The following is a 22,105-nucleotide window of genomic DNA, read 5'->3' as shown; positions in this document are numbered from 1 at the left end:
GTACCAGGAAGAGTAAGTAGGGCTAAGTGTATAGGAAAATTGAGTGCTTAAGGGGCATCTGGGTGGCTCAGTGGGTTAAGCCTCTGCCTTTGGCTCAGGTCATGCTCTCAGGGTCCTGGGATCAAGACCCGTATCAGGCCCTCTACTCAGTGGGGAGCCTTCTTCCCCGCCCCCCTGCCTGCTTCTCTGCTTACTTGTGATCTCTGTCAAATAAATAAATAAAATCTTAAAAAAAAAATGGAGTGCTTAAAAAGGAATTATAATAAAGTCTTTGGGATTTAAAATACATGTAGAAGTGAACTGTATGACAATAGCACAAAGGGCAGAAGGAGTTAAATGGATAAAATTGTAGGTTTTTACATCATTGAGAAGTGGTAAAAATATCGAATTTAAAGTGTTATACGTTACAAAGACACATGCTGTAATCTCTAGGGCATAGGTGAGCAAAACTTTCCTGTAAAGGACCAAATGGTACATATTTTTAGACTTAGAGACTTTGCCCACATAGGGTCTCTATTGCATATTCTTCTTCATGTTTTGTAGAGCTCTTAAAAAATGTAAAAACCAGGGGTGCCTGGGTGGCTCAGCTGGTTGAGTGGCTGACTTTTGGTTTTTGCTCAGGTCATGATCTCAGGGTCGTGGGATCAAGCTCTGTGTCGGGCTACACACTCCGCACCAAGCCAAGTCTGCTTGTCCTGCTCACTCCCCGTCTGCAACTCCCCGCCACCAGTGTGATCATTCTCTAAAATAAAGAAATAAAATCTTTTTTTTTTTTTTCAAAGATTTCATTTATTTACTTATTTGTCAGAGAGAAAGAGGGAGAGGGCACAAGCAGAGGAGAAGCAGGTTCCCCACTGAGCAAGGGGTCTGACATCCCAGGACCCTGGGATCATGACACGCAGGTGTCCCAAGAAATAAAATCTTTATTTAAAAAGGTGGGGCGGGGGGCACCTGGGTGGCTCAGTGGGTTAAGCATCTGCCTTCAGCTCAGGTCATGATCCATGGTCCTGGGATTGAGTCCCGCATGAGGCACCCTGCTCCACGGGAGCCTGCTTCTCCCTCTACGTCTGCCTCTCTCTATCCCATGAATAAATAAATAAAATCTTTATTAAAAAAAAAATTATACTGTTCTTAGAGCTTGTGAGTCACACAAAAACAAGCCATGGGTCATATCTCTGCTAGAATAATAAAAGTAGATTCAACTAAAAAGTTAACAGAGGAGATAAAATAGAATAATATGAAGTATATAATCAAAAAATTTACATTGTAAGCATTCCTCGTTCATTAAATATACCTGAAAACCATAAGCCAGTCAAAGAAAGATAAACACCATATGATTTCATTCACATGTGGAATTCAAGAAACAAAACAAACCAGCAAAGGGGACAAAAAGGCAAAGAGAGACAAACCAAGAAACAGGACTCAACTACAGAGAACAAACTGATGGTCACCAGAGGGAAGGGGGGTGGGGGGAGGAGAAATGGGGATAGGGATTAAGGAGCACACTTGCTGTGATGAGCACTGAGTAAGGTACAGAACTGGTGAACGAGCAGATTGCATACCTGAAACTAATTTAACACTGTATGTTACTATACTGGAAATAAGATTAAAAACTTAATAAAAAATACATCCAAAAACCATTTAAAAATACTATATAATCTTCCATTGTGAGGAGTTATCATAACATATAACAATCCCTTGCCACTGAGTATGAGTTTATTTCTAGATTTTTTTTTTAAGATTTTTTTTTTTTTTAAAGATTTTTTTATTTATTCATTTGACAGAGAGAGATCACAAGTAGACGGAGAGGAAGGCAGAGAGAGAGAGAGAGGGAAGCAGGCTTCCTGCCGAGCAGAGAGCCCGATGTGGGACTCGATCCCAGGACCCCGAGATCATGACCTGAGCCGAAGGCAGCGGCTTAACCCACTGAGCCACCCAGGCGCCCCAAGATTTTATTTTTTTTATTTGACAGACAGAGATCACAAGTAGGCAGAGAGGCAGGCAGGGAGAAAGGGGAAAGCAGGCTCCCCACCGAGCAGAGAACCCGATGCGGGGCTCGATCCCAGGACCCTGAGACCATGACCCGAGCCGAAGGCAGAGGCTTAACCCACTGAGCCACCCAGGCGCCCCTCTAGACTTTTTTTTTTAAGATTTTATTTATTTATTTGACAGAGACAGAGAGATCACAAGTATGTAGAGAGGCAGGTGTGGGGTGGGCGGGGGGAAGCAGCCTCCCCACTGAGCAGAGAGCCCAACTCGAGGCTCGATCCCAGGACCCTGAGATCATGACCAGAGCTTAACCCACTGAGCCACCCAGGTGCCCCTATCTATCTATCTATCTATCTATCTATATGTATTTTTAAATATTTTATTTATTTATTTGTCAGAGGGAGAGAAGGAGAGAGAGCGAGAGAGCACAGGCAGACGGAGTGGCAGGCAGAGGCAGAGGGAGAAGCAGGCTCCCCGCCAAGCAAGGAGCCCGATGTGGGACTTGATGCCAGGATGCTGGGATCATGACCTGAGCCAAAGGCAGCCACTTAACCAACTAAGCCACCCAGTCATCCCTATATATACATTTTTTAGAGATTTTATTTTTAAGTAATCTCTACACCCAATGTGGGGCTTGAACTCACAACCCTGAGATCAAGAGTCGCATGCTCTACCAACTGAACCAGTGAGGTGTCACTATGTCTAGATTTTACCTTTGAATTGATAATGTGATAAATACTTTCATATATAACTGAAGTTGCACTTTTAAAATTATTTCCTTAGCACCAACTTGTGTCATTATTAGGGCAAACTACCCTCCTGGAAATTTACATCCCCACTAACAATGTTTTCTCCACACTCTTGCCAAGATGAGGTTTTGAGAAGCTTTCAAAAATAACAACCATTTCTCAATAGCCCTTCCCAACCTACTCAAGTTCTTTCCCCCAAAAAGAACTACTAAGGGTTTGCTCTGATTTCCTCCTTTAAACCCCGTTAAGCCTCATCTCAGAGATGACTGGTTTATGTAAGATCCAGAGCAGTACGGACTGAACGCTCTGGGAAAAGCCAGTAGCTGACTGATGGTCCCTTTCCCTAGAAACCATGTTATTAGGAAAGAAGCAAATCCAACAGGTCTGTGGGCAGCTTCCAGGTGGCAGCAAGAGCACGGGCTTTTGGGTTGAACAGGTCTGAGTGCCAATTTCCGCTCAGTCACTAACTGTGTGATAATGGACAACTTGCTCTACACTCCGTTTTCTCATCTGCAAAACAGGGAGAACAACACCCGCCACACAACAGAGTTACGAGTGGTGGGACTGGCATATTCAGTAAACCTTAATTGCATACCTGAGGCACAAAAGAAAAAAAGACAGGGAAGAGAACACCGACCTTCTCCGCAAAGGTGAAATCTTTCTCTGATCAACACCTCCAAACTGGGCATCTACTTTCAAATACTCTTCATCCAAGGCCTGTGGGAAAGAAACAACACGTGAGCATAAACTCCTACTGTATTTCTTCTATATGGATCTGAGAAATCAGAAACTTTTGAAAATCACCAGATTTTTTCAGAAAGTAGGGCTGGGATGCAAATAAAGCAGCATCCAGCCTCCCTCTTGTCCTCAAGAGCTGCATGGACATTTTCCTAGTGCCTGCGGTGAGTGGCGCTCCATGGGGATGTCATGGGGGAGAAAAGAAGAGCCTCCGCCTTCGGGGAGTGCACAGTCCAGTGGGGAAGGGAGGGAAGAAGCAGAAGACACACTATAGTCGGGTCAAAGGTACCCACTGAGTAAGACAGCCTGTGACAAATGTCAAATAATGGCATAAGAGGGGTGCCTGGGTGGCTCTGTCAGTTAAGCATCGGCCTTTGGCTCAGGTCATGATTCCAGGGTCTTGGGATCAAGCCCGGCCTTGGGATCTCTGCTCAGAGGGGAGTCAAATAAATAAAATCTTAAAGAAAAAAAAAAAAAGGGATAAGAAGAAAGTGCTATGAGAACTCAGAAGCAAAAGGCAAGACTAAACTGATTTTGTCACTTGCTACCTGCCAGGCCTAGTGCCAGCCCTGAGGAAGCAGAGTTGAACCGGACCCAGACTTGGCCTATAAGAAGCCAATTACCCAGCTGAAAAGAGAGACATGTAAACAGAGAATTTCAGTGCAGTGTGCGAAGGGCTACCCAAGATGTTCATTTAAGGGATAGTACTAAAACAAAGACAGAAATGCTTATCGCTAGCTGGTCAGGCAGGTGGCAGTGAAGGCTTCCTGGAATCACACTGTGTCTGACCTCGGTTCTGAAGAATATAGAGATGTTTTTCACCATGCAGAGGAAACAGATGTCAGAAGGCAGAGAGGTGTGAAATGTATAGGGAAATTATGAGTGATTCAGTATGCAAAAGCACAAACTTCAACGGATGTAGGAAGTGGTTAGTGATGGCATCAGAGATGAAGGATCCTGACCATCATACTAGGGTGTCTAGCATCACCCCGGCCCACACTGTAGAAACATCACACCAGTAAGAGGGCAGGGCACAGAGTGGAGCCCTCTGGACCGGAGACAAAGAAAACAGCGAAGAGGCTTCCATCTTAGTCCAGGTAAGAAACGATGCTGAACCAGGTCAGTGGGGATGTAGAACAAGAACACATTTAAGAGAATTTATTATTTATTTTATTTTTTAAAAGATTTTATTTATTTGACAGACAGAGATCACAAGTAGACAGAGAGGCAGGCAAAGAGAGGAGGAAGCAGGCTCCCCGCTGAGCAGAGAGCCCGATGCGGGGATTGACCCCAGGACCCTGGGATCATGACTTGACCCGAAGGCAGAGGCTTTAACCCACTGAGCCACCCAGGCACCCCCATTTAAGAGAATTTAAAAGTAGAACTGGTAAGGTTTCATGTCTAATTGAATGGAAGGAAGTGGAAGGAGAGGAAGAGACAGTTGAGCAAGCAAGAATAATCTAGAATAGCACTGTCCCTAGGATATTTGGGAATGATGAATATGTTCTATTGTGTGCTACCCAACAGGTTAGCCACTAGCTACATGTGGCCTGTTAGCCCTTGAAACACAGCCAATGTGACTGAAATCTACAAACTTCAATTTTAATTATTTTTAATAGCCACATATGACCATGACTAGAAGAGAGGCTACCATAGGGGACAGTGTAGATCTAGAATGTCTCTCCAGGCTTAACCTATAGAAGGCTCTTTTGGAGGTGATGAGGGAAGACTTGGTATTCTTATACCAAACATTTTTTGAAAGATTTTATTTATTTACTTATTTGAGAGGAAGAGTGCACACAAACAGGAGGAGGAGGAGCAAAGGGAGAGGGACAAGCAGACTGCCTGCTGAGTGTGGAGCCTGATGTGGGGCTCAATCCCATGACCCTGAGATCATGACTTGAGCCAAAATCAAGAGTCACTCAACCGAGTCACCCAGGCGCCCCTCTTGTATCAAACATTATAGAAATATACAAAGATGGGTGTATTAACAGTATTAACAACTCAAGTTTGAATTTTTCTTTCTCCTTGCTCACACAAATACACACACAAGAAACATGATGCGCTTTGTTTAATGGAAAATACGATCTTGCCTAAAATTTATTTTGTTTCATTTTTTAAAGATTTATTTATTTTACGGGGTACTTGGGTGGCTCAGTCAGTTAAGTGTCTGCCTTCGGCTCAGGTCATGATCCTAGGGTCCTAGGATCCTAGGCTTGGGAATCAAGCCCTCTGTTGGGTTCCCTGCTGTGGGGGAGCCTGCTTTTCCCTCTCCCTCTGCCTTAGGCTCCCCCTGCTTGTGCTCTCTCACTCTCTGTCCAATAAAATCAATCTTAAAAAATAAATAAAATAAAACAAAGATTTATTTTAGAAGGAGATAGCAGTCACAGGTCTGCATGGTGGGGGGAGGGGCAGAGTCTCGGAGAGGCAGGGAGAGAGAGAGAGACTCTCAAGCAGATTCCCCACTGAGTGTGGAGCCTGATGAAGTGCTTGATCTCACAACCCTGAGACCATGACCTGAATGGAAATCAAAGAGTTAGCTGCTTTGGGCACCTGGGTGGCTCAGTTGGTTGGGTGACTCCCAGGATTGAGTCCCACATTGGGCTCCCTGCTTGGTGGGGAGTCTGCTTCTCCCTCTGACCCTCCCCCATCTCATGCTCTTTCTCTCAAATAAATAAATGAAATCTTTTTTTTTTTTTAAGATTTTATTAATTTATTCGACAGACAGAGATCACAAGTAGGCAGAGGAGGCAGGCAGAGAGAGGGGGGAGCAGGCTCCCTGCCAAGCAGAGAGCCCGATGCAGGGCTCGATCCAAGAACCCTGGAATCATGACCTGAGCCGAAGGCAGAGGCTTTAACCCACTGAGCCACCCAGGTGCCCCATAAATGAAATAAAAAAAAAAAAAAAAAAAAAAGAGTTAGCTGCTTAACCATCTGAGCCACCCAGATGCCCCACCTAAAATTCATTTTTGCACATTACTCTGAAATTTTCTTCACTTAAGAGATCATGATCAACATAAAAAGGGTATGTGACACTGCAAAGCATTCTTTGGGAGGACTGGCTTCCGCATGTATAGTATATTCTGCAGACATGAAAAACAAACCCCATTTACTACGTAGATGTAAAAAGTCATCTGATCATTTTCAGCCAAGAGTCACACGCAGTGCCTTTGCACAGAAGACTTAGGGTGTGGTCTGTCAGTATGATCTGTAAGTAACTGGTGGGAACTCCCATGTCTCCTTGTGTAAACAGATTTGTTAACTGAAATGCACTTTACAAGAAAATATATAAAATCTGGGGGCACCTGGCTAGCTCAGTAAGTGGAGGGTGCAGCTCTTAATCTCAGGGTTGTGAGTTCAAACCCCACACTGGGAACAGAGCTCACTTAAAAAAAGGAAAAAAAAAGAAAGAAAAAGAAAATGTAAAACCTGCAAATAAACTGATTTATAAATTAAAAAAAGATGTGTGAGAAGAGCAGTGTTTTCAAGGGCAGACAGCTAGGGGAGGACCTACAGCTGAAGAAGTCCAAGGCTTGCAAGAAAGGGGAGGGGAGGGAGACAGGAAGGCAGGCCTGCAGCACAGCAAGGGAACGAAGGACCTGGGTTTCACCGGGGCTCGGTGACCAGTAGTCAGAAAGGGGGCGGAAAAGGTCCCCGGGCAACAACATCCCTCCCGAGTACCTGTAATCCGGGGTACAGCAGACCACTCAGCAAAGGGTGCTCCACCTGCTTTACCACCTCAGCCCCAGCTTTCTTGGCATCGTGCTGTGTGACCACGGACGAGAGTCTGTACACATCCAGTGTGTACTCTCTGAAGAGGAAAGGAAGTGGGGACACCTGTGAGACTGGGCCAAGGCTTCACTTTTATCCTGAAGCACATTATTTCACTCTCCCAATCTTAAGACATTCCAAGAGAACTCTGCTGCCTGGAAGCTTCTAGAATTGGACTGTTCCTTACTCTTATACAAAATACCACTTTATTTTTATTTTTTAAAAGATTTTATTATTTATTTATTTGACAGAGAGAGAGAGAGACACACACACACACACACACGCTGTGCACAGCGAGAGAGGGAACACAAGCAGGGGGGAGTGGGAGAGGGAGAAGGAGGCTTCCCGCCGAGCACAGAGCCTGATGTGGGGCTCGATCCGGGGCCTGGAACCCTGGGATCATGACCTCAGCCGAAGGCAGACACTTAACAACTGAGCTACCCAGATGCCCCTATTTTTTTTTAAGAGTTTATTTATTGATTTGAGAGAGCGCACAAGTGTGGATGAGGGGGGAAAGGGAGAAGCAGGTTCCCTGTTGAGCAGAGAGCTGAATTTGGGGCTCGATCTTAGGACCCCAGGATCATAACCTGAGCCCAAGGCAGATGCTCAACCAACTGAGCCATCCAGGCGCCCCTATGTCTTTCCTTTTTATAGATAGCTTCAGTTAATCTTCTTCCCTTACCACTTGAAATACTGCTTGTTTGCCATTCCCCTCCATTATCTTCTTCTAGAATGCCTATTAAATAAGCAGAATTCGGGGACGCCTGGGTGGCTCAGTGGGTTAAGGCCTCTGCCTTCAGCTCAGGTCATGATCCCAGGGTTCTGGGATTGAGCCCCGCATCGGGCTCTCTGCTCGGCAGGGAGCCTGCTTCCCTTCCTCTCTCTCTCTGGTGCCTCTCTGCCTGCTTGTGATCTCTGTCTATCAAATGAATAAAAAAAAAGGTCTTAAAAAATAAATAAATAGGGGCGCCTGGGTGGCTCAGTGAGTTAAGCCGCTGCCTTCGGCTCAGGTCATGATCTCAGAGTCCTGGAATTGAGCCCCGCATCGGGCTCTCTGCTCAGCAGGGAGCCTGCTTCCTCCTCTCTCTGCCTGCCTCTCTGCCTGCTTGTGATCTCTCTGTCAAGTAAATAAATAAAATCTTAAAAATAAATAAATAAATAAATAAGCAGAATTCGCTAATCTAGCTTCCATGTCTTTTTTTTTTTTTAACTGAAATACATGTAAGGAATAATAAACTACATGAGGAATAGTGTACCCATCACTCAGTTTAAGAAAAAGGTTGTGATCTCTCTCAGTCAAATAAATAAATAAAATCTTAAAAAAAAAAAAAAAAAGGATTTCATTACTTCTGAAGGTCGTGTGCTCTACCCCCTGCCACAATCCTATACCACTTCCTCTTCCTCCGGAGTAACTACTATCCTGAACTTTTGGGTTTCTTTCCAGTTTTATATCCTTGTATCTATAAACAGTATGTTATAAATATTCTAGTGTGTGTCTCCTGGTATACAAATGCCACGTTCCTTTATACACGCCTAGAGTAGAATTACTGGATCATAGGGAAACTGCATCTTGAGCTTTGGTTGGATAATGTTGAACTCTTTTCCAAATGGACTTTTATCCATTTTATTACCAAATATTGTCATTATTTTAATTTTTGCTAATTTGGTATGCACGAGTGGCTTCTTACTGAAGTTTTAATCTAAATTTCTTTGAATAACCAAGGAGGTTAATTTCCATGTATTTATTGGTCATTTGATTTCTTCTGTGAAATGCCCATTTGTCTTTTTCTACTGGACTGACTCATTTTTCTGAAAGCTGACTTTGTAGTTTTTGACAAAGAATCTAGGATATTAATCCTTACCAGTTACATGTGTTTTAAATATGTTCTCCCAGCTGGTGGCTTGTCTTTTGACTTTATTTTACTTTTGATGTACTGAAGGTCTTAATTTGAATTTGAATTCATCAGTCTTTTCCTGTGATTTATGCTTTTGGTGTGTTTTGTTGAATTTGCCTTGCCCTGAGATTATAAGATAGTTTTATATATGTATGGTCTTTTATTTATTTATTTATTTTTTTAAGATTTTATTTATTTATTTGACAGAGAGAGAAAGAGATCACAAGTAGGCAGAGAGGCAGGCAGAGAAAGAGGAGGAAGCAGGCTCCCCGCTAAGCAGAGAGCCCAATGCGGGGCTCGATCCCAGGACCCTGGGATCATGACCCGAGCCGAAGGCAGAGGCTTTAACCCACTGAGCCACCCAGGTGCCCCTATGTATGGTCTTTTAAATCTTTTATAGGTTAGCCTTTACAGTTAAATCTTTAATCCACTTGAAATGGAGAGATCATTTCCTTCCCACATGTATAACTAATTGTCTTTGCACCATTTTTTGGAAAAGATTTTACTTATTTTTCTGTCAGAGAGACAGTGAGAGACGGAACACTAGCAGGGTGGGAGAGGGAGAACAGGCCTCCTGCGGAGCAGGGAGCCAGACGTGGGGCTAGATCCCAGGACTCTGGGATCACAACCTGAGCCAAAGGCAGTTGCTTAGCCAACTGAACCACCCAGGTGCCCCTGCACCACTTTTTCTTAAAAAGTTTATCCTTTTTCTCTGGTGATCTGCAATGCTGGCTCTTAAGTTTCCATATTTATGAGGATCTATTTCTGAATTCTCTATTCTGTGTCAGTGGTTAATTCTCTATCCCCATGCTATATAAACGACAAAAGATTTGCTCTCCAGAATACATAAGGAACTCCCCAAAAAATTAAAAAATAAAAAATAAAAAAACAACAGAAAGAAAAATGGGCTACTTGCATAGATACTTCACAGATGAGGATACATAAATGACCAATAAAAACATGAAAATAACTTTTTTTAGATAAAGATTTTCAGGTATTTTACTCTTGCACTTGAATGGTAGTGCAGGTGGGTATAGGTTTTTAGGCTGTAAATTGTTTTCCTTCAGAATCTTATTTTTTCTTTCAAAGATTTTATTTTATTTTTTAAAAGATTTTATTTATTTATTTGTCAGAGAGAGAGAGGGAGAGAGAGCAAGCACAGGCAGACAGAATGGCAGGCAGAGGCAGAGGGAGAAGCAGGCTCCCTGATGAGCAAGGAGCCTGATGTGGGACTCGATCCCAGGACGCTGGGATCATGACCTGAGCTGAAGGCAGCTGCTTAACCAACTGAGCCACCCAGGCGTCCCTCAAAGATTTTATTTTTAAGTAATCTCTAAACCCGAGACGCCTGGGTGGCTCAGTCACTAAGCGTCTGCCTTTGGCTCAGGTCGTGATCCCAGGGTCCTGGGATCGAGCCCCGCATCGGGCTCCCTGCTCAGAGGGAAACCTGCTTCTCCCTCTCCCACTCTCCCTGCTTGTGTTCCCTCTCTCACTGTCTCTCTGTCAAATAAATAAATAAAATCTTAAAAAAACAAAATGAAAGTAATCTCTACACCCAACACGGGGCTCGAACCTGCCATCCAGAGATCAGCAGACCACGCCAGCCAGGTGCCCCTCCCCCAGAAGTTTAAAGGCTTTGCTTCATCACTCTCTGGTTTTCAGTGTTCCTTTTGAGAAAAGCAAAGCTATTTTGATTCCTGAAATTCTGTATGTGACTTCTTTTGCCCCTTTGGAAGTCTGTAGTATACATCCCCCCCCTTCTTTTCTGTCCTCAGAATTCTGAAATTTTAAGACAGTACACTATAGCATGGGTTTATTTTCACTCAGCATGACAGGCACCTGATGGGCCCTTCCACTCTGCACACTCATTTACTTGTTCTATAAATTATTTCATTGATGATTTCTTTCCCTCTGACTCTTTGTTCCCTTTTCCAGAATACTTAGTATTCAAATATTGGACCTCCTGAACTAGTACTCCAATTTTCTTAGCTTTTTCTTTTTTTTTTTCATTGTGCTCTGTAAGGCCACAGAAACCAAAGTTCAATCCCAATAATTCAACAAGGTCTCTTGAGGTGCTAGTAGTCTACAAATTATATTTTGTAGATTACAAAATGCATTTTTTTGCATTAAAAAAAAAAGTTAACATCTCCAAAATCTAGATAAGTCTTTTTTTTTTTTTTTTTAAAGATTTTATTTATTTATTTTGAGAGAGAGACAGTGAGAGAGAGCATGAGCGAGGAGAACGTCAGAGAGAGAAGCAGACTTCCTGCGGAGCTGGGAGCCCAATGCGGGACTCGATCCCGGGACTCCAGGATCATGACCTGAGCCGAAGGCAGTCGTCCAACCAACTGAGCCACCCAGGCGTCCCTCTAGATAAGTCTTTTAAACACTACATGTTAGATACTAATAAGCAGTATTTTTTTTTTCAAGATTTTATTTATTTATTTGACAGATAGAGATCACAAGCAGGCAGAGAGACAGGGAGAGAAAGAGGAGGAAGTGGGCTCACTGCTGAGCAGAGTGCCGGATGCGGGGATACGGGGCTTGATCCCAGGACCCTGGGACCATGACCCCAGCCGAAGGCAGAGGCTTTAACCCACTGAGCCACCCAGGCACCCCAGCAGTATTTTCTTAAAAATTATTTTTATTAACATATTAATCAGCAGTATTTTTAATGACATCTTAGATTAGCTGAAACACAGTACCTTGTTTTGTTTTTTTTTTAAGATTTTTTTTTCTTTTTTCTTTTCTTTTTTTTTTTTTAAAGACCTTACCCATTTGACAGACAGAGATCACAAGCAGGCAGAGAGGCAGGCAGAGAGAGAGAGGAAGGGAAGCAGGCTCCCTGCCGAGCAGAAAGCCCGATGTGGGGCTCGATCCCAGAACCCTGAGATCATGACCTGAGCTGAAGGCAGAGGCCTAACCCACTGAGCCACCCAGGCGCCCCAGATTTTTTTCTTTTTTCTTTTTTTTTAAAGATTTTACTTTTAAGTAACCCTCTACACCCAACATGGGGCTTGAACGTACAACCCTGAGATCCAAAGTTGCATGCTCTATTGAGTGAGCCAGCCAGACCCCCCTGAAATAAAGTATCTTTGTATTCACACTTTTGTTTGGTTTCTGGCCACTGAGTATTTTTGACTAATTTGTCAACTGACTGATCTGAAGCATTCGGAACATTTAAAAAATTTTTTACCCAGCACTGTTAGTTTTTGCGGTAGTAAGGCTGGTCAGAGTGCCCAGTGTGCTAGACTGCTGGAAGCAAATGTCTTCCTCCATGTCTCAAACACTCTTCCAGTTCTTTTGTCCATCTCTCTGGGCTGCATTCTCCGTGAATCTCAGTACTGTCTCTCAAATCTCTAGTTTTCCCTTCAATTTCGTTCAGTCTAGAGTTGATGCCTTCCACCGAAGCCTGGTTTGTGGAGTTCTTTCTTCTTTGTTTTAAAGTTTGTTTATTTATTTATATTCTCTACACCCAACATGGCGGCTCAAACTCACAACCCTGAAATCAAGAGTCGTGAGCTCTTCCAACCAAGCTAGCCAGGTGCCCCTGTGGGGTTGTTTGGTTTGGTTTGGTTTGGGTTTCATGACTGATTTTTACGTTTCCAAGGTTTCTAAGTGATTCTTATTTCTATAGATTTATGTTTCATTTCTGCCTCTCTCCGTTTTATCATTTCCTTTTTAAAAATGGACGCCATTCCTTGGCATGTTAGAGCTTATGTCTTTTAGAGAATATCATGGCTGTAACACTCATAAATGGTGGGCAGCTTGGTTTAATTCTTGGTATGCATACAGTCAAGTCTCCATAGGCCTGAAGCTTGACAAAAGCCCCTAAAGACCCAGGCAGGTGACAAATAATACCCCTACTCCCTGGCTCTACTTTCCTTGAGGGGTAGCGATGGGAATGGGAAAGGGGTAAAAGCCCTACTTTATACTCTGGGTTTAAGCAGTAAGCCTGGTTTGTCCCCACTGTCTGCTTTCTGACTGGAGCCCAGCAAACCTGTAACTTCAGCCCAACTCACCCATTTGCATTTCAATTCTCTTTTCTTACCACAGAAATGTTTACCTTGTCTTTGAATCTGGCTATGTTGTCTGGTTTTTTATGTATTTATCTACCACTGTGTTGTCTGGAACAGAGGGAGTGCAGCAAAACATATACTTACAAAGCCATCTTCCTTTGAAGTCACTTTTGTACATACAAAAAGATCAAGTGACTTTGAAGCAAGGCAGCTTTATTTATGTATCTTATCTTCCCAAACTGCAAATTCTGTTGTTTTGGGAGAATAAAAACTTTCAGTGAGTCATTCACTGTTATAATCCTGGTACCTAGAACAGAGTCTGACATATGGTAAGAATATATATGGACTGACGGGGCGCCTGGGTGGCTCAGTGGGTTAAAGCCTCTGCCTTCGGCTCAGGTCATGATCCGGGGGTCCTGGGATCGAGCCCCATATCAGGCTCTCTGCTCAGCAGGGAGCCTGCTTCCCACCCCCTCTCCCCCACCCCGTCTACCTCTCTGCCTACTTGTGATCTCTGTCAAATAAATAAATAAAATCTTAAAAAAAAAAAAAAAGAAGAATTCAGTAAGTGTTCGCATGACTCACTCCCTCACCTTCAGGTCTCAATCTAAGTCTTATCAGAGGTTTTTCCTAGCCACCCTATTTAAATAGAAACCCCCGCTCCCCAAGAACTCTCTCTCCTGCCTGCCTGCTTTGTAGCACCTATCACCATCTGACACAGTTCATACACATTACTTTTTCATTTGTTTCCTTTGATTGTATTTCCTTGCTGAAATGTAAGCCCCACGAGGATGGGGATTTTTGAATACTCAGGACCCACAACAGTGGTTATCATCTAATAAGTGCTCTGTAAATATATGTAGAACGTAAAAATAAATGAAATGGTAGGCACTCTACTGAGGCTGACGATTCAAATGTTTGTTTACATAAGAAAGTTATGTGCTTTATTTAAAACTCTTAAGTGTGGGGCGACTGGGTGGCTCAGTGGGTTAAAGCCTCTGCTTTCAGCTCAGGTCATGATCCCAGGGTCCTGGGATCGAGCCCCACATCAGGCTCTCTGCTTGGCAGGGAGCCTGCTTCCCCCCTCTGCCTGCCTCTCTGCCTACTTGTGATCTCTGTCTGTCAAATAAATAAATAAAATCTTAAAAAAAAAACCAAAAAAAAAAACTCTTAAATGTTCAACAGTGAGGAATGCTAAAGAAAATTACAACTGTGGCGCTTGGCTGGCCCAGTCAGTTAAGTGTCCAACTCTAGGTATTGGCTCAGGTCATGATTTTGGGGTCGTGGGATGGATTCTGAATTGGGCTCTACTCTCAACGTGGAGTTTGCTAGTCCCTCTCTCTCCCTTTGCCCCTCCCCCAACTCACATGTGTGTGCTCTCTCTCTCAAATAAATAAATAAAATCTTTAAAGAAAGAGAAAATTATGATCAATGAAGTAAAAAGAGAAATGAACTTGTAAGCAAGTGATCTGGGTTCACATCCTGGCTCTTGTACTTACAGCAAGTGTGAACTTGAGAAAGGAATCTGTTTCCTTATCTGTGAAACAGGACACACCAAAGTTTACCTTAAAAAGTTGTTCTGAGGGTTTAGACCAGTAGAGTGATACACGGCTTAATTGAGGTTTTAAAAATCATGAGGCAGCATGGAGGAATTACTTAGGAAATAACGGAAGTTAAAAAAAAAATTAGAGGCACCTGGGTGCCTCAGTCATTGGGCGTCTGCCTTCGGCTCAGGTTGTGGTCCTTGGGTCCTGGGAATGAGACCCACATTGGGCTCCCTGCTCAGCAGGAAGCCTGCTTCTCCCTCTCCCAATCCCCCTGCTTGTGTTCCCTCTCTCGATGTCTCTCTCTTGGTCAAATAAATAAATAAAATCTTAAAAAAAAAATCAGAACACAAAATCATATCTATGCTAATATTACAAATATGTTTAAAATTGATAAAGATATGAAGCAATAAAAATTGTTGGTGAGGGGATGCCTAGGTGGCTCAGTCAGTTGGGTGTCTGCCTTTAGCTCAGGTCATGATCCCAGGGTCCTGGAACAAGCCCCACACTGGGCTCCTTGCTCAGTGGGGGACCTGCTTCTCCCTCTTCCCCTACCTGCTGCTCCCTGTCAAAAAAATAAAATATGGGGTACCTGGGTGGCTCAGTGGGTTAAGCCTCTGCCTTCGGCTCAGGTTATGATCTTGGGGTCCTGGGATCGAGCCCCGCATTGGGCTCTCTCCTCAGCAGGGAGCCTGCTTTCCCCCTCTCTCTCTGCCTACTTGTGATATCTCTCTCTCTCTGTCTCTGTGTCAAATAATAAATAAAAATCCTTAAAAAAAAAAAAAGAAAACTTTTTTTTTTAAAGATTTTAATTTATTAATTTGACAAACAGTGATCACAAGTACACAGAAAGGCAGGCAGAGAGAGAGGTGGGGAGAAGCAGGTTTCCTGCTGAGCAGAGAGCCTGATACAGAGCTCGATCCCAGGATCCTGAGATCATGACCTGAGCCGAAGGCAGAGGCTTAACCCACTGAGCCACCCAGGCCCTCAAGAAAGAAAATCTTTAAAAAAAATTGTCGGGGAGGTGAGAAACAAGTGAAATACTTTTCTTTCACTTTTCTCTAATCATGATTTGCTGAGGCTGGAAGGAAAAAGGGAGCCTGAATTGCTGATCATCATTCTCCCGTACGCTGGGAGCTCTGCAAGGCCAAGGACTCTGTTTTGGTTACAGTCACACCTCCAGCAAAGTGGACAGCAGAGAGGTATTAAGTACATTTTTGATGGATGACTTGAAAGGACAAAGAGTATAAATTTTTTTAATGGCTTCTAATCCAAACTTGAAGAGTGCCTACACTCCACAGACCTGTAATTAGCTAGGAGCATGAGAACCACAAGGAGGTTGGATGATCTAGAACTTACTTGCTGAGCTGGTAATCAGTGCCTTTGACGAACTTGAGCTTTTCCAAGGGTACACCAATGCTCTCCAGCATTGCCTTGATCACATTCTCATAGTAGCTGGTTCGGAGTTCTAGAAGTTCCCATGGAGCTTTCATGTTATCCAGGTATGCGTGAAGGTCCGCAAACAGAATCGTTACCTGGACGTAACAGATAAGGGGCCACCAAAATGTGTATTTTGTCCAAGTACCTCCAAATCCCCCTCTCTGCCCTGCCCTTATTAAACCTCTTTTTGGGCCATTCCCCAAGGAACTGCTTGGTTTACAAAATATTACTTCTTACCTCGCATCCTGCTTTTAGGAAGTCCGCAATCTTAGACATAGGCACGAAGTAAGCCACATGTGGCTTGCCTGTGGTTGCTGTTCCCCAGTAAACTTTAAGTTCCCGCTCCTTGAGTATCTCCTTCAGCTTCTCTTCTCCCAGAACCTCCTGTTGTGGAAGCAGAAGAGCTGGTTTAATGCTGGTGCCCCACCTTGCTCATCCTTTACCCTGTGACAAGGAAAACAAAAGCATGTGTCACTGAGGGTCTAGGCCCAGAGCCAGCAGGGAGGTCCAACCGTGCTTGCAGCGCTGAATGAGAGCCAAACTAAGCTGGTGCCGTTGCTAGCACCACTCCAGTGAAATGCCACTGCTGTTAAGGAATGGGACATGTCCCTACTCGCACCTTCTCCTCCATCTATCTACTCTAACTCACGTTAGAGCCAACTTCTTGAAACATGTCTCTTCTGGTCTTTATTTCTCATCTCCCATTCCAGCTGAATTCCATGAAGCATCACACCACTGAAAATGCTCTAGCTAAGATCATGGATGACCCCCATTGTTACTAAATTCAACGAAAATTTTTTAGTCCTCACTCCATTCCTGAAACACTCCCCTCTTTTGGTCCTTCACTTTTCTATTTTCTTAGTTTTCCTCCTACTTCTCTGGCTGCTGGCTCAGATTTCTCTACAGCTGTTCTTCTTGCTAATCATTAAATATTAGCAATCTTTGCAGCCCTATCTCTTCTCTTCTTACTCTACATGCTCCCTAGCTAATCCCATTTAAGATGCTTCACTTACTTATAAGCTAATTAACTACCAAATCTACTGCTCACACCCATATATGGAACAATGTACTTGTTATCAACCCAATAAACTCAAACTCAACATGTCCAAAATTAACCTTGTGCTCTCACCTTCCTACCTTGCTCCCCACCCATCTTTTTCACTCATAGTTTCACTCCAGTGCAGTGAATGGTACTATCATTCACCAAGTGCCCAAGTTACCCCAAAGCTCCTAAATCCTCCTCCTTCTCTCTGCCTCCATACCACCACACTAGCCTAGGCCACCATCAATCACACCAAGACTACTGTAATAGCCTTCTAGCAGGACTCCCGTATCTATTCTTTCTCCCTCCAGTCCTTGTTCCAGAAGGCAGCCAGAGAGATCTCTAAAACACAAAACTTGATTGACTCATTCACCTATTTAATACTTTAATGGTTTATTTTGCCTTAAGACAATATTAGAAAAATCCTAACAGATCAGTATGCTGGTAACAAAAGAGATTTTAGTGATTCTTTCAAGTAATGGTTTGGGAAGGCAGTCAGAAGCCATGAAAGACAAAAACCGTTTTGCTGGTTTGAATCACCTATTAGCAGGACTTATTAAAATCCTATGTTTCAAGGGAGCTGGCAGCTGGATCCCGTACCCTCCTAGCCCCTGACTATTTGGAACTTGGGAGAATTCTTGCCACCCAAGGAAAGGTCCTATCATTTATCCTTTAAAACCTAAGTGAGTCAGTGCCATTAGCTTTGTACATCCTTTGTCCCCAAACAGCATTATTTTGTGGAAAGGGAAGGACAAAGAATCTAAGAGGAAGCACGCAAAAATTACTGGTTAAGATCAAGTTATGAGTGGAAAGAACCCAAATGCCCACCAACTGATGGAAAGAGAAACAAAATGTGATATATCCATATAATCATGAATATTTTTCAGCCATAATAAGGAATAAAGTTCTGATGGGTGTGACGACATGGATAAACCCTAAAAACATGCTAAATGAAAGAAACGAGACATAAAAAGCCACATATTACATGCTTCCGCTTACATGAAATGCCCAGAATATGCAAATTAAAGACAGCAAGTAGATTAGTGTTTCCCCAGGGCTGCCAGGAGCGGGGAAATGGGCAGTGATTGCCAATGGGTATACAGGTTTTATTTTGGTGATGAAAATGTGGAATCAGAAAGTGATGCTAAGTATACAATCTCGGGGCTATACTAAAACCCACCAAAATGTACACTTTAAAAGGATGATTTTTTTTTTGGCATGTGAATTATATCTCAAAACAAACAAACAAACAAAAACCCCAAGCTGTGGCCCAACCAATGTATCACTGCTATTAGAATAAACTTCACTTTTAAACATAGCCTGCAAGGCCCTCATGACCTGGTCCTTGCCTAATCCTTCTCAACAAACAAGTAAAATACATAGTATGTTAGATAGTGATAAGTTCTATGGAGAAACAACAATGAAAAAGGCTAGAACAAGGGATGAGACAATTCTGGTAGCAGGGGGTTTGTTATTTAAATAAAGTGGTCAGGAAAGGCTTTCCCCATAATGTGACAATAGTCAGAGGCCTGAAGGAGGCAAGGAAATGGGCAATATATATTTATTAAGTGATCTCCAATTTGCTCACAATACTCCAGCCAAATCTGCCTTCCCTCTGAACCAGTGTTCTTTCTCCCCTCTGCGTATTGCCCTGGCTTCCTTCTAACTAAAATGCCCCCCAATCCATTATTCTTCTGGTTAACTTCTACTCCTGCAGTTCCTGGAAACAGCTCGCACAGATGTGGAGCCAAGTGATTTGCATCATCAAGGCGCAATTTAGAGTTCACATCCTCAGCATTCCCTGACACTCCCCCGGCCCTCTTCCCTAATTCCCTTCCAAAGCTCCAAAGATATACTTTACAGCACTTGTTTCAAACTGTAACTAAGTTTTTGAATTACGGGTCATCCTGAACGTCTGATTCTCCAGACAAGCCCCGGGAGGGCAAGGCTCTGACGTATCCCCAGTGCCTAGCACCGCGCCTGGCACATAATAGGGTGGGTGGGGTGGCAGTCCTGGATTCAAAGCTGGACTCAACGCAAGGTAACTGCACACAGGAGGTGAGCCCACTGTCATTTCTGTGCGACCCAGATAACTGCTGCTTGTCTGAGTGACTGGCCGATCGACCAACCAGCAGCGAGGGCTGTAGTCTCTCTGAGCTGCCTCGGCGCGGAGTCCCCGACCTCACACACTTAGGATCCGGTAGTGAAGCTCAGGGTCACTGGACCTCGAGCCCCCAGTCCCCAAGAGCGCATTTCCAACCCTGAGGCCCGACCTGCAGGTTCCGGGTGATAAGGTGCAGCTTCTCTTCAGGGCTCGGAGCGTCCCCCATGGCTCCGTCGCCCCTATCTCCCGCGCTCAGCCCGGCACCGCGCCGCTTCCTCGGTCGCCGCCGCCGCCGCGTGCCGGGAACTGTCACGCGGGCCCAGTTAGGTTGCATCAGCTGAGCTCGTCGCTCGGCTTCCTCGGCCTGAACCCTTAGCCTAAGAGCGGACAGGAAGGAGCCAGGACCAACTGAGAGTCGAGCTGGTCGATGAGACGAGAAAGGGGCGGAGCCAGCAGGCCGGCAAGGAGGTACGGAGGGCGGAGTTGCGGCGCCTGCGCGGGGCACACCCCCCTGAGGGGCGGGGAGGTTTCCTGCCAATCACTGCCCATTTGCCCTCCCCCTTGCGCTGGCCCCGCAGCCTCGGGTGGGGGAGGTCGGGGAGGGGGCGATAAAATGGCGCAGGGGGCGGAGTGAGGCGCAGTCGTTCGCTCAGGCTTCGGCCCCGCTTCCGGAGGTGAAGAGCGGGAGGGATGAGGGGGGTCTGCGTTCCCGGCTGGGAGGGGGATGTGGGCGCCTGTTGCTTCTCCAGGGGGCTCTACATGCCGGTCCACCCCGTTGAAGGGCTGGGAAGGCTTCACCCTGCTGGGAGAGGGCTGGTTGTCGTTCCTGAGGTGATGGCGGCGGGAGGGGGAGTGTCCCTGCGCCCCACCTCCACGTCGGAGGAGGTAGATGTCTCTCACTCTGCTGTGGAAGAGGGAGACTGTCGGGTCACCTGTGAGGGGGGCAGCGTTGTCAGTCTCCCTGCCCAGTGGGGGTAGGGGGGGATGGGTGTGTTAGGTGGTTTGGGAGTGCCGCTGCCCCTGCCCCACTGGAGGGGGGGGGGGGGTTGTTGCTAGGGATAAGATCTTCCCGCCGCGCCTAGCGGGTGGGGGAGGGAGAGGATGGCCCACCCCTTGGGCTGACAGGGCCTCGGTCCCACCGAGGTGTGGGCGTGGGTGTGGGTGGCTACCCTCCGGTGAGCGGTGCACCGCGCAGGCCTGCGGAGGGGTCGGTTTGGCGCCTGCGGGGGGAGGGGCGGGGAGCTACCCCGCGCTTCTCCCGCCTTCCGCGGGGAGGCGGGAATTCTCGGTGTTTTCGGGGGAGGGAGGAGGGAAGTGCGAAGGCCCAGCCCCGATGCCAATGCTGTGCTGAGGCTGTCGCATTTCTGGGGGAGAGAGCAGGGGGCAGCCCAAGCAGTATCCTACGAAGGGTGGACTTGGGTTACCCTTCCTCTTAGCTCTCGGGACGGGAGCTGCCACCGGTTTCGTCCAGGGCGGGAGGGAAGGCAGCTGACACTCCACGGTGGGCCCCGGAGAGGGGAAAGAAATGATTGAATTGCCTATCGGCTGATCTCCAGTTTCTGGTGAATTTGTTTAGAGGTCGCAAGCTTTAGCTATCATGTATAAATTATCTAAACATTTTCTTTTTAAAAAGAAACCTGTTGCTGTAAGCTTAGTAATAATTTAGTTTCAATGCCCCTGTGGGATGAGAATCTTGGACTCCATATCTAGTGAAATGTTAACCTAAAGCAGAGATTTCCAGCCCTAGGTTGTTTTCTGTCCTATAGTATTTTCATTTACTTCAGAGGAAGTTGCAGAATTCTTACAGATAATTTCAGTTCACTTTGATTATTTTGAATGTTATGCTCGTTTTATGGAGTGATAAAGCCTAGGGAGTGCCTTTTGTACTGTTCTGGTATTGCCTGTGGGGAAAGTTGGAAATCAAAGGCCTGTCCTTTGGAAATAATCTTTGCCCTTGACCATACTTATCAGATCTAGCTTGCCCTTGGTCATACCTATCAGATCTAGCTTGGTAATGGTCTTTTGGGTTAAGAACCTTGAAGGAGGGATATGGAGTTGTGTCTGGTGTTGCAATTTTAAGGCTTTGTGCTCTAAGGCAATAGGTTTTCTTAGGTAGGATAAAAATAGCAAGGGAACCAGTTTCTGAGGTTGCAGCTAGGTGGTTAGAGAACAGAGCATGGGGGTGGTAAACTGAAGTGTGAAGAAGGGGGTGGACAGGTGAGAGAGATGTGGAAGGACAGAATAGGGTCACAGGAGGGATGGGGAGCAGAGGAATTAAGAGATAGACTTAGGAGATGGGGAAAATATTCTTCCCTTAAAAATAAAGAGATCCTTATTTTAGGTGGAAGTTACAAAGCAAGTGCCAAGAAAGGCAGTTAATGGTAGAATGGCAGACAGAGAAGTGCTAAGGCTGTCTTGTGGAAATTCACTTTAGATCTTAATGTTATCTGAGATTTCCCCCTCTTGCAAATTCATTGTATATCAACTTTAATTAGCATAGGGCCTTTAGGTGTAGAGTGCTTTCATAAACATCACTTCATTTGATCCTCATGATGATCTGTGTTTGAAGTTAACAGTGTATAATTGTATCCTCCATTTTTCAGATGACTGTTCTCATCTGAATTGTGGTTCAGAGACTTCAAGTGACTTGTGCGGTCTCTGAATTTTATTTTATTTATTTATTTATTTAAAGATTTTATTTATTTATTTGACGGAGATCACAAGTAGGCAGAGAGAGAGGAGGAAGCAGGCTCCCCGCTAAGCAGAGAGTCCGCTGGAGCCCGATGTGGTCTTGATCCCAGGACCCTGGAATCA

General features: G+C 44.9%; 2 protein-coding genes across 8 annotated transcripts in view; one reads left to right on the top strand and one right to left on the bottom strand.

The window, feature by feature from the left end:
- Nucleotides 1–19,694, bottom strand: part of YARS1 (tyrosyl-tRNA synthetase 1) — a 37,920-nt gene extending 18,226 nt beyond the window's left edge. Inside the window, 6 exon segments of the mRNA XM_047727809.1 lie at nt 3,376–3,395; nt 3,398–3,455; nt 7,158–7,287; nt 16,065–16,240; nt 16,383–16,529; nt 19,461–19,694. Of these exon segments, the coding sequence (XP_047583765.1) occupies nt 3,376–3,395; nt 3,398–3,455; nt 7,158–7,287; nt 16,065–16,240; nt 16,383–16,529; nt 19,461–19,625 (696 nt within the window). The 5' untranslated portion in view covers nt 19,626–19,694.
- S100PBP (S100P binding protein) overlaps nt 19,643–22,105 on the top strand; it is a 40,788-nt gene continuing 38,325 nt past the window's right edge. For 2 of the 7 annotated variants that reach the window (XM_047727818.1, XM_047727817.1), the window contains exon 1: nt 19,822–19,965. The gene's annotated coding sequence lies outside the window, so the exon portion shown is untranslated. Of the gene's footprint in view, nt 19,760–19,821; nt 19,966–22,105 lie in introns of those variants that run through there. The other 5 variants (XM_047727814.1, XM_047727811.1, XM_047727813.1 and 2 more) reach the window with 4 other exon arrangements.

Source organism: Lutra lutra, chromosome 4 (assembly GCF_902655055.1).
Source record: "Lutra lutra chromosome 4, mLutLut1.2, whole genome shotgun sequence".
Taxonomy (NCBI): Eukaryota; Metazoa; Chordata; class Mammalia; order Carnivora; family Mustelidae; genus Lutra; species Lutra lutra.
Note: the sequence above shows the minus strand (reverse complement) of the source record. Positions and strands in the feature narration are given on the sequence as shown.